This window comes from Atractosteus spatula, chromosome 4 (assembly GCF_055471065.1).
Source record: "Atractosteus spatula isolate fAtrSpa1 chromosome 4, fAtrSpa1.hap1, whole genome shotgun sequence".
Taxonomy (NCBI): domain Eukaryota; kingdom Metazoa; phylum Chordata; class Actinopteri; order Semionotiformes; family Lepisosteidae; genus Atractosteus; species Atractosteus spatula.
In genome coordinates, this window is record NC_142709.1 from 1,837,215 (window position 1) to 1,855,830 (window position 18,616).

The 18,616-nt window shown below is 39.9% G+C and overlaps 1 protein-coding gene across 1 annotated transcript in view; it reads left to right on the plus strand.

Annotated features, from left to right (window-relative positions):
* The window catches only part of igsf3 (immunoglobulin superfamily, member 3), a 106,555-nt gene that overhangs the window by 11,967 nt on the left and 75,972 nt on the right, over window positions 1-18,616 (plus strand). Inside the window, exon 2 of the mRNA XM_088913438.1 lies at window positions 6,979-7,356. Within this exon, the coding sequence (XP_088769564.1) occupies window positions 6,979-7,356 (378 nt within the window). The remainder of the gene's footprint in view (window positions 1-6,978; window positions 7,357-18,616) is intronic.

Genomic DNA, 18,616 nt, shown 5'->3' on the forward strand with positions numbered 1-18,616 from the left:
CGCGGTCTCATGCCTTGGTCTGAAAATCTCATGTATTTGCATCAAGTCTAGTTGATTTTAAAAAAATGAAGCGAAGCAACGTTAATCCTTGAAATTCTGGGAATTTAAGATTCCATTAATTAACCAGATTTCTGTACATCAAAACCATCAATATTTGCAACAGATAGTATGCAATCGCACTTTTTCGAAGGAAAATCTCTTGCACTAGGGTTTTGGACCGTCGAGAGTTGCGTTAGTAAAATGTAGAAGAAAAAAGAGAAAACGGCCCAAGATCCTTTTTCGCTTTGTTTCATAATGCATTACAGTTCACAGTCAAAATGATTTTTTTTATCACACCTTAAAATTTATATTAATGCAAAATCAAAGGGCTGGCCTAAAACATTAATTAATCAACAGTTGAAATGAATTAACTTTTATGGCCCCTAAGAGAATTTGTCTCAAAACCTAACATATATGATAAATGTAATAAAACACCACAACAGTACAATACCATAATACAAAACAATGTTTAACAACATTGCTTAGTCAACAATGTGTGGTACTGCTTTGAAATTGGTTAGCAATGTGGGGTGAAGCAGTTTTGTTTGTAAAGCTGCAGATGTAGTCATTAATCATGTATAATAGTGCAGCCATGGCCTTTCATATTGCACATACCGTATTCAAAACAGGCCCCTCACCTTGAATGGATTTAGTAATATCAGCTGTGGACATAGAAACTCAGGGAAGAATGTAACATTTCTTCCAGGTTTTTTTAAGCTTCTTTTTTGGGAGAATCTTTGGTTGGAACTGGGGTAAATTTATGGACTAGCATCATCTGTATCAATACTCACTTGAATATACGTACAATATAGGCAGAAGAATACTCTTATTAGAGGTTTTAGACTCGGATCATCTGATTGCAGTGGTCATTGACGGAATTAGTTCTTTATTATGGGCCGATAGTACATCAGGCAGGCGGAATGAGTAGCAGTGCAACAGCCCAGGCAGAGGATTCTAATTTCACTGACAGGCTTTACAGCCGCTCAGGATGTTCGCTCCTTTGAAGTCATTCCAGACTGTAAATCCTCACTGAAAAGGTTTAGATCTCTGCAAATGGAAGCCGACGTGTGCACGAATTCTTTCATATTCAGCGTGAACAATGGGGGCAGAGAGACGTGTAAGCCTTTGATAGAAATTCAGTTTTAAAGCCTGTGAGAAATGGCACAGTTTACCCTTTTGGAGGAGGAGAGTATACCCAGCGCTAATGCCATGCTTGAGAGCACCCAGCAGTAGCTAGAGATAATTAATGAATAGGCTGTGGTGAGGTTTGTGCAGCCTGGGTGTCCAGAAGAAATGTTTGTCACATTAAAAGGGCATGCATGGGCCAAATGGCCTGCTTTTGTTTGTAATCTTTCCTTCATTTATTTTCATGAGGGTTAATTCCTTCTGTTTTCAGCTGCCTCGCTGCTAGAGCCTGATCCACTTGTAATTGCGCTGCTCTGACTCTCCCAAGTAAATTCAGCTGTTTGTGCAAGTGCCCTCTCCTGTAGCACTAAGGAGAGGTATTGCTTATAAATACATGAACACTGCCAGGTGAGTTTTTCAGTGACGCATTCTTTAATGTGTAGCGAAATGAAGAGGCAATTATAAATTACACTAGAATGTTGTTGGACCATTAATAATGATATTTAAGCATTTAAATTGATATTGTATATAATATAATTGATTTACAGCATTTAAATTTACAGCAAAGAGTCTGTTTGCTAGGATTTCTAATATCTGAGGTCCAGTGTGCTAATTAATTTTTAATTAATCTTTTTAAGAGTGGAGTTTTCAGAATTGTATTACCTGATTTGACATCAAATAACATTCGAAATGGGATAGTGTATCAGAAAGCACACTCTGAACAAACTGTAGTGCAATATTACTGTCCTGCCCTGGAAAGTGCTGTGCTTTAGGTGAAAAGCTATTGAAAAGCAGTTCCCATTTATTTTTGTAAGTACCTGTTGGTGTTTGAAGAGTGCAGCACTCCTGTACACAGCCAGAACAGCTTGTGCTACACCTGCCTATTCACCAAGAAAGAAGTCTGGTTCCTGGAAAGGAAGGAGCCACCTCTTTTCTGTCAGAGGACACATCTCTGGTATGATCTCCGCATTTCTGGAGACTGGGGTTTCAGGTCTGTCACATCTTTCCCTGTCAAACCTTGCAGACCTGTCAGAGTTCAGGGATGGCCAGTGTCACTTCACACAGATGTGTAGCAATAGGCTGTGCTGGGGAAAAGGCGTTCCCCTCAGCTTTTGTTTTTTTCTGCAAGTAGTTCTGCTCCCTCCCTTTGTCTTTCTATTTATTAGAAAGGGCTGTTCCAGCCTCTTAAAAGGACAGGTAATTGGCTGTTGAGTATGGTACTTTGGGTGTAACTCTAAGAAGAGAAAGATATGCAGTTATTTACCTCTGTTTTCAAAGAGCTAAGCCATTCTTCTAGCAGTTGCATTCTCACTAAACACACACCCTCTCCCCGGGTTATGGAAAGGTTCATTTCCACAAGTCTTTACGCAACCCGAGTTTTACCGAAGTCAGAAACTACCCTTTCTTACCCACTGGGTGAACATAACTGTGTGCCTTATAGAGAATTACTGCTCTTTGTATTCATAAAAACTTCATGAAAAAAAGTTTTAAAGCTTTAGATTTATAATAATGAAGTACCAAATATAGTATGAACTTAAAAATATACAGTAAAGTAAGGTGTTTGTATTCTCATTAAACTTTTAAGTTGAACACGTAGGTTTGTTTAAAATGTTGTACTCCTGTGTGGCTGCTGTCTAAACAGGTCTGTAACGTGTTTCTACCAGAAACGTGTCTTCTGGTAGTGGGAACTAGTAGTGGGTTACCTTCAGTTTCTTTACCAGACTTCTCTCCAGCTGAGTCACCACGCTCTCATGAACTAGTGATTCATAATTGCTTCTGGTTGGCATTAGCCCTAGTGAGATCTCTTATGAACTGTTCAGAGCCGCCTTATCTGTTTCCTGTTTTACTGGAGTGCTGTCTTGCCTTGATTATCCTTCAGCTCAGTTAGTCAGCAGAGGTATTAGATGCAAATACTTAAATGTTACGTCTGTGGATTTCCCCAGTAATAAAATGTAAAAATTGTGGCCCACATTACTTCTCCCTGTTTCTCTCTCACAGAGAAACACAGCTTAACATTTTTAAAGTGTGGGAAATTTAACATTGATCAGCATTCTGTAATATCACAGCACCATGGCATTTTATAGTCAGTGAAGCTCCTTGAAATTGTGGAACCTTTCATTTTAAACCTTCAAAGTATACTGGAATATGTTTTTATTAGTGACTAAAAGCCATCCTTGTTCTCCAGTTTTTAGAGTCGTAATTACCGGAATCTCCCAGAAACAAAGCCGGACAAAAAGCAAATATTTCCTCGATGGCAAAGTAAAATGAAATGCAGTTACCTCTGCACTAAGACCCCCAGCCCCACCTTTCCAGTTTACTGGCATAAAAATCACAGAGCAAACAGTAGCCTGACGGGTTAGAGCGATTCATTCACAGCCAGTGACGGCAGCGGATTGCCCACACAGTCCTTAAAAAAACGCTTGTATCTGCATAGAACACATGAGCTTTGATCAGTTTAGTGCTCCAACCAGTCCGGAATTATCCTGACAGCTATATCTGCATGACGGGGTATAGGGATTTACATCTGGAGTCCCTAATAGGAAAAATCCCCTGCTCAGGTGGTCAACACGATCCCGTACCCGTGAGTGTTGAGAAAGTGATGATTTGCAGGTACAAAGCCTTTAAACCCGCTGGGCTTTGTCACTTTTCCACAGTGCTGATTAAAGGTCAAGGGGAGTGCACATCTAGTGTTTTTTTTAATTTACAGAACAGAATGCAGTTCTCAGGGAAAACAAGGACCTTTTTTATTCCAGAAGATGAAGGTTAGCGTTTAATATTTAAAAAAAAAAGAATCTGCAAGGAACAAAAGGACAAGATGTCACTGAAAAATGCAATCTCATGAATAAGTATGAGAGTCTGTTAGGAGCCAACAGACGCACAAGTGGGCCTGTCCTTCGTGGCTGTTGTGTAATTTTAAATAAAGCCAACAGCTCCTTTTCAGAGCCTCAACATGCAAGAAAGTGTTTGTGAAGATTGTCTCCAAATTGTTTAAGGGACTGGTTTCCCAGTAAAGCCTTAAATTTCTAAAACGTCTGGTGTTATAATCCGGCCATACATCCCTAGCATCTCAGAAGTGTCTGTCTGGTGAAAGGACAGTGTTTCTGTCACAACTGCATCTCGGTGACTCCTGGTCAGATGTTTCTTCTTTTGGCCAGTTCTCGTAGTTCTAATAACATTCTGGACCGCAGGTACAAGGTAGGTGTCGCTCGTTCGTACTCAGCAGAGGAGAGACGGGGAATTCGTGGTACTGCATGTCCAGTGCAATAGATGTATCGCTAGATTTGAAAAAGAAGTGTAGGAAATTGATTTGGTTATTTTTTAAATTGTGGTAAATGATTTTAATAAAATATTTTAAAGCAGGTTAGGACTCAAGAGGAGTAGTATATCAGAAAAAACAAATTTATTGTTGTTACTGGCTAAAAGCAGTAATATAATTCCTGTCAGTATTCGTAGCTGTGCATTAGTAGACCTGGAAAGGTAAGAATGTAGAGCTAAGATGTTGCACGTTTAGTCTCTCCTACAGTGCTTGAAGGTTTTTTTGGTATAATTAGAATTTTCTGTAACCTGTATAATTGGTTTTATATTGTATTTAACATTTCAGTTATTGAAATGTGAGTTATTGAAGTTACTGTATTGAATTATTTAAGTCATTAAAATGTCAGTTGTTGAAGAGTGAGACTATAAACATTTTAATGAAACGCCTAGATATGATGAGCTAGAAGCTAGAAGGGTTTGTTTCAAACAAAGTGTAAGGTTGGCACAGCAGTTGTAGAATAAGTACTTCTTACATTGCTCACACCTGAAGAAGGCTCCACGGACACACCTTGTGTTTTCTTTCTTCTCTTTTCAGCATGGAATAAACCTATTACTTGTTCCTTTTTACATTGTATTAACATTGGATCCATATGGGGGTATAGTTATGGGAACCCCAAACAATCAATGCAGCATTTTTGTAAAATACATTGGATAGACCAGGTTTTATTAACATGGTTCCAAGATTTCCTGCTGACACATACTAAGTGTCTCCCATTTTCCTGGCCATATTGCTGAGCACAGCGTCTTTGATTCATCGTAGCACTATGCCCACTGTTGAGCTCTAATGGCTAATGGATGCTTTGGTTTGACTTCACATTAGGCCACAGCTATCATTATGTCCCTGGTGCAACATAGAGTCTCATAGCATTCCTCGGCTTGTTTCGAGTTGTTAAGCTGATGCACAGGAGGGGTTAAGTCCTACGTCACACGTGCATTTGTGTTCGGAACAAAGAAGTACGCTTTGAGACCTTAGGAAAGCGGTATTAGATACTCTACACTTCATATACTGTTGTGCGATGCCTGCAATATTATTTAGTGAAAAAATATGCTCTAAGATGCAGTAGTTGCCACAGAGTGTTTATCTAAAGCTACTTTTCGTGATGGCACAATTTCCAGTTTTAAAATGTTTCTAAGTAATGGAAATAGGTATGTCTTTGGTTTTGCTTTTTTGCACCAAGGACACAAAAATGGTTCTCATGTTGTGTAGGGGAAAAACTAAACTTTGCGTTCTAATCCATGTATAACTTTGCATTGTATTTGTTTAACCGATTTCTGCCGTCTGCTTTAACCTAGGTTTTTTTAAAAATAACAATTCAGAATGTTTGCTAACTAATGTAGATTTTTGTTTTGGTGAAGATTTTTTTTTTTCGGTCATCTTTGTGGCTTTCCTGAATCCACAAACAAACAGGAATAGTAATTGAGGACTACAGAAGCATTGCTTTGCCCTAAAATGTTATTTTCCCCCTCCTGGCAGAGAAGTATGGCAGAGATGCGAATGAAATAGATACTCCTATCTGTGAATATGCAACTCTGATGTCAGGCATTTGTATAGCTGGAAGTGTATCTTTAGTACAGATGTGTGACTGACTATATTGTGGCTGCTTCTGTCAAAAGGATGTTTTTGGGTCTTTGGATGGTATGGAATTTCATGTGCTGTGCCCTAGATATTGTGTAAATATTTCCATCCAAATAAATAAATTGGATTTTGTCTGCCAGGAGACAGAGCAGATTACAGAGACAACCTGACATCTGTTTTGAGCTGATTTTCAGACAGATGGAAGGACGTAACTGAACACAGTAAAGAGAAGGATGGTGCACTCTAGGGATGTCGGACATAGAAAAAAAAGTTACAACCCCCGAAAGAGAATATTAGAAGAAGCAGTCCTTTTCTGGAATCATGTCAGGTGTCTGCTGCTTTATATAGCATTTCATATCGTATTGAACAGATACTCACGTTCAATTGAAATTCTTATCTAAATGCACTAGCAGAGGACTAATTGTACAAGACAGAAATTGCTGCTTCAAGGGGCAATTCATTTCGGTACTTTGGTAACTTTGACACTCGCCAGATGAGACAGCTAAATTGCTCAGGAAATTACATTAAATATCCTGCCATGTCTGTTACTGTTTTAGCATCCAACAAGGAACACCTGACCAGATGAACAGCTGATACAACACACTTGCTTTTAAAGACGCAACAATGTCTTTTTTTTATAATCATAAGGATTTCTTTTGAAAGTTTGGGAATTGACGTCACATAGTGCTTTTGAGCCCTAAAAAGGGATCAGCACCTTAACAGTTCTGTGTTCTCATTGTGGTTAAACTGGTATTTCGGTTTCTGAACAGTGCCTTTTGCCCACAGACTGTTTGTCTGCATTCAGGTGGCCTTTTCCAGCTCTGTTTTCTTGCCGTCTGTGCAAGCTGCTGAAATACGCACTCATGACGAAGGTGTAGTTTGACTGTGGGTGAGTAAATTGCCCCTCTCTTTCCTCCCCGCAGGTGCGAGCTCGGCGAGGCGGGTGGTGTCGGTGCAGAGCGGCCCCCTGTACCGCACGGAGGGCTCCCACATCACCATCTGGTGCAATGTCACGGGCTACACGGAAGGCGTGGAGCAGCACTTCGAGTGGTCCATGTATCGGCACTCGGCCCCCCTGCAGGAGATCAAGATCGTCAGCACCAACGAGGAGAAGTACGCGTACGCGGTCTATGCCCAGCGGGTGCAGAACAAGGAGATCTACATCGAGAGGCTGAGTGGCGACTCTGTGCTGCTTCACATCACCAAGCTGGAGCTGAAGGACGAGGGCGTGTTCGAGTGCTACACTCCCAATACCGACGCAGAGTACCTCGGCATATACAGCGCTCAGACCAACGTCACTGGTAAGAAACGCTCAAAAGGTTTTCGGAGACTCTCTTGCCCAGTTTGCTGTCCCCACTGCTGCAAACCTTTTTACTTTTTCTTTGACTTTTACTCCAGAACTAAATCCGTTTTAAACCTGAATCCCGGTTGTAGAAAACCTGTTGTTCTAAGAGTTACCCAGAATGTTTTTCAATTGGTTGCTTAGCTAAAATTGTTAGAATTTTAGATCTAGCCAAAATATTTTGTTTCACAAGCTCAGGTTTAAGAAATTTGTGTAGAACACAGCACATCCTTCCTCCATGAGACTCCTTTGGCATCCTCAGAATTGCACAGATGTAAATGGGACAGCTTAGCTTGACATATTAGATATTATCTGGTTGCCTCCGGGTGCCTGGTTTTGAACAGAAGCTTCCCGTCTATTTAGAGATCAGCAGAGTGCATTTACTGAGCATTTAAAAAAACTCCAGGCTGAACTTTGACTACGAAGAGAGGGGTTGATTGTACCCCATTTTTTTACGCAGTTGACCGATTTAAGCTGCAGATTTGGAATTTTGTATTGTAAGGTTACAAACCTTTACCAGTTTGGTTCATTTCCAACTCAAATTTGGACAGATGGGAACTGCCGGATAGGTTTACAGTTCCTGGTTCGATATGATGTGGAGAGATCCGGACGGTAAGAATGGGGTGTGGAGCCCTTTGCTGCGATTCTGGAAGTATCGAGTGGGAGAGAGAAGTGTTGATGTGAACAGGTGAGGAAGAGCATACAGTGACCTGCTGTGTTTCCAACCTCTTGACCTGATTTTCTTGTCCAGTAATGCGATACAAGTGATAAGTCCTCCCTCACAGCAGCTGCACACATCTTGCAGACAATGCGTTTGCGTGGTTTGAAACAGGAAAGAAATGTTAAGCATATGGTGAACATACTGTACCACATTACACCACTTCCCTAAACTTTTGAGAAGCATGTAATATATTTCCTCATTGCAAAATATTAATAATGCTTGAAAAATGCTTTCCTCACTTAATGACTAACACCTGTGTAGTGTCGAATGTACTGTTACAATTTTGTTAGGGGAAGAGAAAAATACCTTTTGAAAGAAACAGGAATCATGTAATCGTGTGTTTACAGGTTATATGTGTGAATACAGGTTATTTTGCACACCTTTTGGATTTTGAAAGTTTATTATATTGGTGACAAGGCTATTTGAAGTTTGATCCAATTTTAAGTGCCATTTGGTGTTTTTCCAGATTGACCTTTAACAGCGCTTGTGACCGTGTATGTAATTGCCACCTTGAAGATGCTCTTCAGTTCCCGTCTCGTATCGCCTCAGGCTCTTATGGGAGATTAACTTGCTTTTCCGCTTGAAGCTGGTAGCACTTTGACCCCTCTGCCATTCTCATTCATGGACGTGCTCCTGACTGTGTGCCCAGTTTGGTTTTAGTCTTGGTTTTGGACTTCAGCAGCCCAAGAATTATGTAAAATATTATCCCCTGCATTACCTTATGGGGTATTAACATAGTTTTTCTGCTGTTTTGTAGCTAATGAGGACTGTCACTTAGTATGCTGTTTTCATCGTTTGTTCTCCGCAGATAAAATGATTCATTCGTTTTAGGGGATGTAGTTTAGAATTCAAACATGCGCTGTCTAAATCCAGACGTAAATTGATTTAGAAATCCATTCATTTTTATTCTCCGTTTTCATGGCCGAGCACTGTGTCAATGTCTTTCATACAGGCATGTAGTGAAAATGTGGTTTAAGAGGTATAAAATCAATTTAGCTCGAAGAACCTGAAATCTGAGCAGAGAAATTCTACAAAGTACTCAGATATGACTGTTTACTCCTGGGTGGGGGTGTTTTATTATTATTATTTTTAAAATATTAATTGTTTTTATTTGTTGTTTTTAAAATAATTTTGTCACAGCCACTAAAACTCACATCTGCATAGATTTTTAGTTTTAGTGATGAGGTTTGTTTAAAGAGGGCCATAGCATGGTGTGCATTGAAGGCCATTTTTCAATATGAGTAACATTTTCCTTTTGGCTGTGAGGTGGAGATATTGTCACTCTCCAGCCTTCATCCAGCATGTTGCCAAATGCTCGATTACAAAATAATCTGACTTTTTCACCCATTTGTGTAATCCATACATATTGGTTTTCATCATATAATTATTTAGTATTCATTCAGAATCCTCTTTTCACTTTATTATAAATGGCTGAAGCAATGTCTAAAGCATTTTTCTTTCTAGATAACATTTTCATTTTCAGTTTATTCAAGTGAAAATCCCAAAAATGTCTTAAAATCTGCACCTCTGAGACTCGTTATTTAGCAAAAGGTTACAGTATTGATACTAAAAATATGAGACAATGGTAATGAAACTGAATTTGCTATCCTCTGGTTTAGCATTAAAGAGAGAGGTACTGAAGGGAAATATTGCTCTCTACAGTGTAAGCCGGTTCTGGTGTTTCATCGTGCTGTAACAATATCTGAGTTTCCTATTGTTTCCATGTTTACCTGCTTTAGACATACAAGAAAACGTTGTTTCATATACTTTGCTTCTGAAATTACAGCTGCCGTTTCACAGCCATTTTGATCAACTGATTTGAGTTCTTGGATACTCCTGCTATAATTCCTCCCTTTTTCGTATGTCTGCAAAAACTGCAGAGGCACATCTAGATAGATTTTTAGTTTCTGTGCCTGGAAATAAATTGCAAGGAACTGGTAAGAACAAGCAGAATGCTGTCTGCTCAAGGTTCCAAGATTTTCAGAAAGATAAACAAGGAGTGATGAAGTAAATACTCTATACTCTGTACTTTGTAGTTCTACAAAAGCACTGCTGTACTGGCTTGCTCTGGCTTCATGGGCGTCCACTTGCTTCAGCTTTAATGTGGCTTGAAGATTTCTTTTGCAGGTGCAGACTTCCTAAATACATTTTTCTTTTCTCTGTTTTTGCTCGGGACAAAAAGACAGCCCTAAAAAGTGTCCATCTGGAAAATCTGTGTATGCCTTTTAAGTTTATAGTATATAGATTACCAACAGGCTGAAAACACCTGAGCAATGTGAAATGTGCACCAGCAAAGCAGTGTTTTCTTTTTGTTTTGTTACATGGAACATGAATGGAAACCTGCCTGGGTGAGTCCTGTTGCCAGATTTCAACCAAGGTTTTGAGTCTTAGTCTTGCACTGTAAAAAAGTGAACTTGTTTTATTATAAGATGAGTTATTGGCCATATACTTCCAGCCACAGGTGCAGATCCTTAGACACAGAGCAGTGCATTCTTGTTGCAAAATAGCACATAGCTTTGGTCCAGCTTGATATTCAGAAATCAAGGGAGATTTCTGTGCTGAAGGCTTTTCCATAAGCAAAGCTTTAAAAACAAACCATGATGTTCTCACATCACAACAAATTTGCAACCTAATAATATTTGAATGTAGTTCAGAGGTAAATGTGCAATTTAGAACATATTTTTTTAATATTATGGTAATTAAACACTACCTACAAGACAGGAGACTGTAAATATATGTATATGTTCCTACATATATTTTTCAAGTTCCTGATTGAATCTGTAGTAAATAGTAATTCATTTGCTGTGTTCCAACTGGAAAAGTATACAATAAGAAAAGTGAAACAATTTTAACATTGTAAAATACAAATCATGCTTTCAGAACCAATTTGGAATCTGTAATGGTTTTCTGCTCTATAGCAGTGAAAAGATAAACCATATTAAAGAGATTACTGTTGCATATATTATTGAAATTGCTAATGGGTGTAGATATTTTCAAATTATTGCATAAACAGGCTGAATAAGAAATTAATTTATTGTGAATCCTTTGCTAATACAGCAGAAACTGAAAATGACAAGGTATAAATACACAAGAAAAAAATCTTTTAAGTAGGTTAGCAAATTAGCTATTGCAGTGCAATTAATAGTTTTTTTTCGTTGTTGAAAATAGTCTGTATAATTTATTCCCTGCTTCAGCCTTCCATTAAACATCAGTTCATATATAGTATGTTATAGTATGTAAATATATTTTTATATTAATATACTGTAAGTTTAGCTATTACCAAGTTGAAAAACCTGTCTTTTTCCTCCCTTAATGTAACACGACGTGTTTGTTTTTTCTTGTTTTGCAACGGGTGATGTCGGGCTGTTTGTTCCTTTGCCGGTCATATCTTATATTTCAGCTTTTTAGCCATTTCTAAGAGAACCAAAGAGGACTGACATGATCAGCACAATTTTACCATATTAGTTGTTGCATTATCTACAGCATGGAATTTAGTTTTCCTGGCACGACTCCTGCTTACTGTGTGAAGTGGTATTGTGTCTTCTTTCCCTCTTGGGCTGTTATGATTTGCTTTCCATTTGTAACAGACAAGAATTAAAATTGTCAGCCATTTTCTCCTGTTTGGCAGCTCTCCAACTGATCTGTACGGCAGTAACAAAAAAACAGATCTTAATCACTCCTTGGCTGTTGGGATTTCTCGAAAAGCCTTGCAACATTAAAGAATGCTTCAGTTCAAATCATATAATGAGAGGCTTGAACTCTTAACCTTTCATTCCGGGGGCTTGTGCAAAATATTCTAACAATTTGCAATTTTAATTAAATTAATGACAAACCATGTGTTCATCTATTGCACTACTGTATGAAGTAGCATGTAAAGGCACATGGTTCATTGTTAGGCACTGAATGGTAGATGTAAGCTGCACTTGTAAACTCTTTCTCAATTAGTTGTGCTTCACATTTGATACTTTATGAAATGGAGGTCACTGAGTGTAATCTCTTTGGATACATTTAGTGAGACAAGCTTGAGTTTGATGCAGCAACATTTATCTAAATGTCTGTTATTATTTTTTGTTCCCTTCAGTATCTAAGTAAGGCATTTTATAGACCTGGCCAAAAAAATTCCAGTATGGTTTGTGATGGAAAAAATATGGAAATCTCTTGTTGTCACTGGATAAATGTTTTAAAGTGCAGAAGCAGTCTGCCTTCTCTTTTTCAGTGTTCTGCTTTGCTTCAGTTAAGTTGCTTTGGCATGTCACTGATTTTACAAACCATATCTAAGACTACAGCTCGGCTAGCAGGATTATGTGTAATAAAATGTAGCTGGGATGCTTAAAGTGAGGGCTATGCCTTTATTTATCGTTATAAAAGTTTTATGTATTTGATGAGATATGTTGCTGCTCCTAACAGAGAGTTAAACTTGATGCACATTCTTCTTTTTCTGAACCCCATCCAGATTATTTTAATTTACACCCCTATCTTTGCAGTTTTTTCCCCTCACTTGTGTGGCATGCTGATATCTATGCTATGTGCACCAGGAGCTGGGAGAACTGGGAGATTCCACTGAGTCTTTTTTTATGTGGTACAGCCGTGTGTTAACCGTTGGCAGACACACGTCAGCTTTTGGCTTCATTTAGTGGGATAAAATAAATCTCCTATTTTTCTGGATTCTTTCTCATCTTCAGAACACAAATTAACACAGACAGAGTCCAGGTAAACTATCTGTGCTAACTGGTGAAGTGGACATTAAATTATTTTCAAAGAATGTGATCATCAAGTAGAAAAATTTATTAAGTAAATTACAGTGTCTTTTCTGCGGAGTTAGAAACTGAACATTGTGCTGTACTTTTAATTTCTGCTATATAGTTTAATTTGCTTAATTCTGTATTCCATTAAATGTTCATTCTAATTTCATTTTAAGTTTTCCCTAAACTTAAATAATTTACAAGTATTGTATCCAGTGTGTCTCTCTCCTGCTGCTTTTATTGTTTTCATGTATAGATCAAGATTTTATTTTTGCTTTGAGTGACTCTTTTTTTCAGCAAGGCTCTTTTGTAAAAAAATACCACAGTTCTCCTTAATTTTAGATTACTGTGAATATGTGGTTCTTTAAGAAACAATCAAGGAAACCATCAATTGTATCCAAAGACCCTCTAAGATATGGTGAACTAAAAAATAAATAAATAAAGCATACCTTACTGAAACTCCAAATTAAAAAAGTACCGCAGATAAATGATAGATTGTAAATACAAAAAGCTAAAACTATACAGCTTCCATTAGCGATTTACTAGGGATAGTGGGTTAAAGGTCTTAATTGACCAACATCTGCATTTAAGAATTATACAGTATTAGATAATCTTTGGATATTTGTTTTCAGTTAAGAAAACAGGTCTGCCTCACAGATGGTATGTGTCTCCAGATGACAGTCTGTGTTCGTAATGCACTGTCCTAAACATCCCAGATGGCCTCTGGCTGTTTGTTGCTGCCAGAACGTGTGAGTGCTCGAGAGGAGAATGGGCCGTTTCTCTGCCGTTGGACCTTGGCCATACCCTATGGGCAACACTGAATCTGTGCCTTGCTTAAACGGGAGCATAGGTTGCCAATGGTAAATATCCTTGAGCAGCAGATCTATTAGCATGTGAAATGCACAGTTGGTCAGGGTGGGGTGGGGATGGCTGAACAGATGTGACTCGTTCAGATCCCCCTGTTAATCTGAGCAGGCCCAGGGCCTGTTGACATCTCGGAATGTCTTGCGTGTCAGAGACGGCTCTCTAAATCAGACAAGCCGTGTAATAACTCCGGCTGCCTTCCCACTGAAAGATGGATGATCGGCCAAGCAAGTGGTCCTTGCCGGTCAAGTTCTGAATGATGTATTTCCGTCGAGGGTTCAGAAACACTTGTCAGGGGAGATGCCAGGTGCCCTGAGCAGCTGGCTGGAGGAGTGCCAGAGTGAACAAGAGGGGGTGTGGCTGTCCCACTCACTGCCTCGCACAGCTTAAGAGAAAACCGGATTATTGGGCACAAGTGGTAACATATGACACATATCAGTTTCCTGAAACAATAGACACTGTAAAACTGAGGGAACCCCTGAGGGAATCAGTCAAATGTCACTGACGGGAGAAAGATTTGTGAAGAATAAACAAAAATACTAGTTGCAAAGATTTTAGTCGGGATATAATTTAATTAACACAAGTTAACATTTTAACATTTTCTGCATACTGAGCTATAGCAGTTTACAGTTGTCGGGTTTTTCTTGAAGAACTGAGGTAAATTACACACTCTTTTTATGTTCCTTAAGGGGAGAAAAGCAAAATGATGATGTTCAGATATGTTTCAGTAACATAAGGAGCACGAAGTTGGTTATATGAGTTGGTTAAGGTGATTCAGTGGAACAGTGCGCGGCACTGCTTACGAATCTGAAGCCGAAAGTCTTGGGCAACGCTTGCTGTGCAGGGGCAAGCAGTGTCACGTTGAGAGATCAAGAGATAATGCTGCTGAAACAGCGGGTGGAGCGCAGGTTTCACAACCTTGTGAGAATAGTGTCTTCTGGTGAGCTTGCAGGTAATGACGACAGCCCAGCTACAGCCCCGCATAGCATGATGTTGCCAACATCGCAACAGTACCACTCCCTCTTACATGCCACTTGGAAAACCTTTCAGGGTTTCGTTTATACTCATGGGGCTTGATCAGAGTGCACTCACTGTTGCCAGTGTCCAGGGGCGTCTTCATTCGTGCATGTGGCAGCTGTGCAGCCCAGTGCTGTTGCGCTGTGAGTGATCACCTGAGACATCTGAGGACTGCAGCCCCGGCAGCGGGCCGTGCGCGGCGCCCCGCTGTGTTGGCAGTCTGGTCATCCTCTCAGGATCAATATGCACTGTTGACCATTTCAGGGATGATCACATGTACATTTATTGGAGCCTAGGCCTCTGAATTCTCTTGCAACTTCTCCTTTCGATATCCCTACAGGAGCGTTCCTAGCGCATGTCCTGTCTCTCGTTCATCAAGCCCCGGCGCGGCTGCCGTGTGACTTGAATCCAGTCACACAGGGAGGCTGTGTGCTCCTGTTGTAGGCACTTTGTATTCATGAGCAGCCATCTCTTGCCACGCGTGTTAGAAGTGTCATTTCATACCCCAGTGGGGACAAGAAATGAATGTGAAAGAGGGAGGGGAGCCCCACAGTTTCTACAGACATGTTGCCTTGTAACATACTGAACCAGGTGAATAGATGAACCTAACAGTGAGCTGAAAGATGTTACAGTTCTGCCGTGTTTTAGTGCACGCTTATATACCGGCTGAAACACTTTAGAGCTGTATTTGTGCCATTAGTTTGTATTCTGTAGATCATCCGGTATAACCATGTCCCTCATAAGTATCACTTGGTTTCTCTAGGCAGGAATTTCTCTAAGGAAATGATTTGTGCTCTTCCAGTCGAAGTGCCAGATTGAGAACATTGGTATCTCTCCCTTTCAAATCTTTTCGAAGCACTATCTGCTTGGATATTTTTCACAAGGTAGATTTTTTTTCCTACTATTCTATGCAATCCAGTTTTGAATTTGTCTTGACAGTTTCCCAATTAATGAATAAGAGGATTTATTTCCATCTTTGGTGAGGTATTGATATTTATAGCTTGAGGTATGCTTGAAGTTTCCTGAAGGGAGGCTTAATTTGTCACAGAGATATTCAGCTGGGGTGAGAGATCATTTTAAAGAAATGAGTGGAAACTGTGCATAAGCTGCTGAGCTGTCAGACGCCAGATGGAGACAGGCTGGTAACTGGCAAAAGGTGTCCAAACGCCCAGCGGTGCACAGTCAAGGATTTAGCACGGATGCCAATATTTACAAAGAAACTTTTATATTATTTCCCTTTTTCTTTTCATTTGTTTCAAAATGGCTCTGCTGAATGCACTCCTGTAGCTGGCGTTCATTCTGCATTCGGTACCATCTGAATCTTGTGGGATAGGTAATGTAGTTATTTAACCTTCTACTGAACAAGTTTCTTGTTTCACTCTGCCACAAGATACCAAAGACCAAAATAATTTTCATGTATCCTTGCTTTAATACGGTTGTTGGTATCATCCTGGTAATGATAACGTGCTTGCTGATAAACACATAATATAGCATAACAAGCACTTTAATAATAATAATGTAATAGTTAGCTCTTCTAGACCTGTATATAGTTCAGCTGCCATTTCGAATGAAGTTTTCTAAAGGTTTTGAATGTACTAATTTTATAATGGATATGGAAGTGGGAATCAAAGGGACAGCATTTTGATGTGGCCCCCAACAATAAGCCCACTAAAAACGCTGTCTAAAATAGCCCAAGGCAAAGATGACTTTGACAGTCTGTTTGCAATCAGGTTAGTATAGTGGTTGGAGCACTTCTAAGACCTCATTAGCTCAAAAAAATCAGCCAGCAAACAAGCTGCTCGGTCGTTAGCCATCCAGGATGGAGAGGATCAGACTTTTGAATGTGGAAATTCGCCACCTGGAACTCTGCAAGAGACCCTGTTCCCCTGTTGCTTTCGCAACACCAGAGTGTGCCCGCCCACGCTGCCCTGGGCACGCGTCTCAACCCGTCGATACAAGTGCCTCTCCTCGTGGACATCTGGATGAGACTGGCGATGAGGCATTCTAGAGGTGTTTTGGGGCATATTATTGTAGAGTGACCCAGTGCATTCTGAACAGTGCATTTTGATTTTTGCTCACTAATTTTCCCTTTAAGGTTGAATCAGATTAAACTTGGTAGTGCATTTAGAGCACTTGGAAGCCAGCTGGTGTCGGTTCAGTGGTCAGCATTGCTGCCTCACAGCGCCGGGGCCCTGGGCTCAGTCTTCATGGAGGTTTCATGCTGGTAGTTTTATTGGATTCTGGGAAAAATGGCCCTGATCTGTGTGTGCCCTGTGAAGGACTGGCGTCCCATCCGGGGTGTAGCCTGCCTTGCTCTGTTCCCCGGCGACCCTAAATTGGAAGAAGCAGCTAGAAAACTGATGGATGCTTATAGTTGTGCTGGCAGCAATGATTTCTCCTTGTCTCTGTGTTTTGCTGAGGGCTGCAATACGATGACAGGCACCGCAAATTGCACACCAGCCCTAAAGGTCCATCCTTCAGCAAAGCTTAATATTTGTTTGTTAAGCGAATGCAGCACAGAGTCACCAGGGTGTGGTCTAGAGTGTCAATTAAAGCTGTGCTTTATTCCCAGGCTTTCCTGGGAAACTTAGTTTTGTGGTCAACTTTGCAGGAATCTGTGGCTTTGTCGCAGCATAATTTGTCTGGGTGATGCCGCCCCTTCAGGAATGGCACTCTATTTACACGCAAGCTAGTAGACTGGCTGGAGCAACGTAAACCCCTCATGAGCTCAAAAAACAGCCCGCCAACAAGACCAGACGCACACTGGTCTGCCTCACAGATGAGCAGGGCTTTAAAAGAGGCAGCTACACCGGCATGTTGACAGGTTCCTCCAAGTAGAGTTCAGCCGAGATCATCATTACCGTTGCTGACCACCAGAGTTAAAGATCTGGTTTGGTGAGAGGTACAACATAAAGTTTAATGTCAACTTCGATTATGAGGTCAAATCAGACTTCCTTTTAAAAAATAAACGACACATGCTCTTCTGCTGTTTCGAACTACCTTTGCTGAACGAAGACCTGTAGCCTATTGGCACTTTAGAAGGAATAGTTTTGATGCTGTTTTTCTATAAAAGTACATTTTGTTACTAGATGATCTTCAAGATTCTGGGGTATGTAAAAATATTACTATTTTTCAAAGAAATGCCCTGCTTTGTGGTTTTCACCTGTTGCTTTCAGGAATGTTCCTAGAGTATCACATTCCTGATGCTGATGGTACATATTAAATTTTCATGGCTGAAAAGCCAGCTTTTGGTCAGCTGTGCTCGTGCTTATTACTAATACAATAACTTTGTATTCTGTCATCATACTAAACTAGTATCTCCAATATCCAATATTTCTTGACAAACTCTTTCATGAACCGACTGCTCTGTATAAATACACATCTCCTACTGCATCTGTCCATGTTTGCTTTATATTAATTCGCACTCATATTTTATTCATTGCCTTTTTTTCACGATCACTGGGCCTTAACTTTTCCTGTGTCAGCAGATCCTTAACGTGCAAATTCTCCAACTGTTGTAAAAGATGCAAAGTCATCATATTATAATAACGTGCAGTTACAGTTTATATACAGCATTTCTTCAACAAAACGTGCCAATTTAGAAACACCAGCTTGTCCAGATGACAAAAACGTATTTTCCTGTTAACCGGTGTGCTTTGCAACACTGCTCTTTCATGTAGATCCTTGTTCTTCATTAATTTTTGTTCACTAACAGGCTGAAAACAGGTCTACCTGGGGCACTGTTAATCTTATATTACATCAGATTACTTTTTCCAATCTCCTTGACGAAGAAGAAGACATTCGTAACTGCTGTCTTTTGTTAGATTTCCAGCACAGGACATGCTGAGCCATTATGCAGCCTTTATAATGATTCC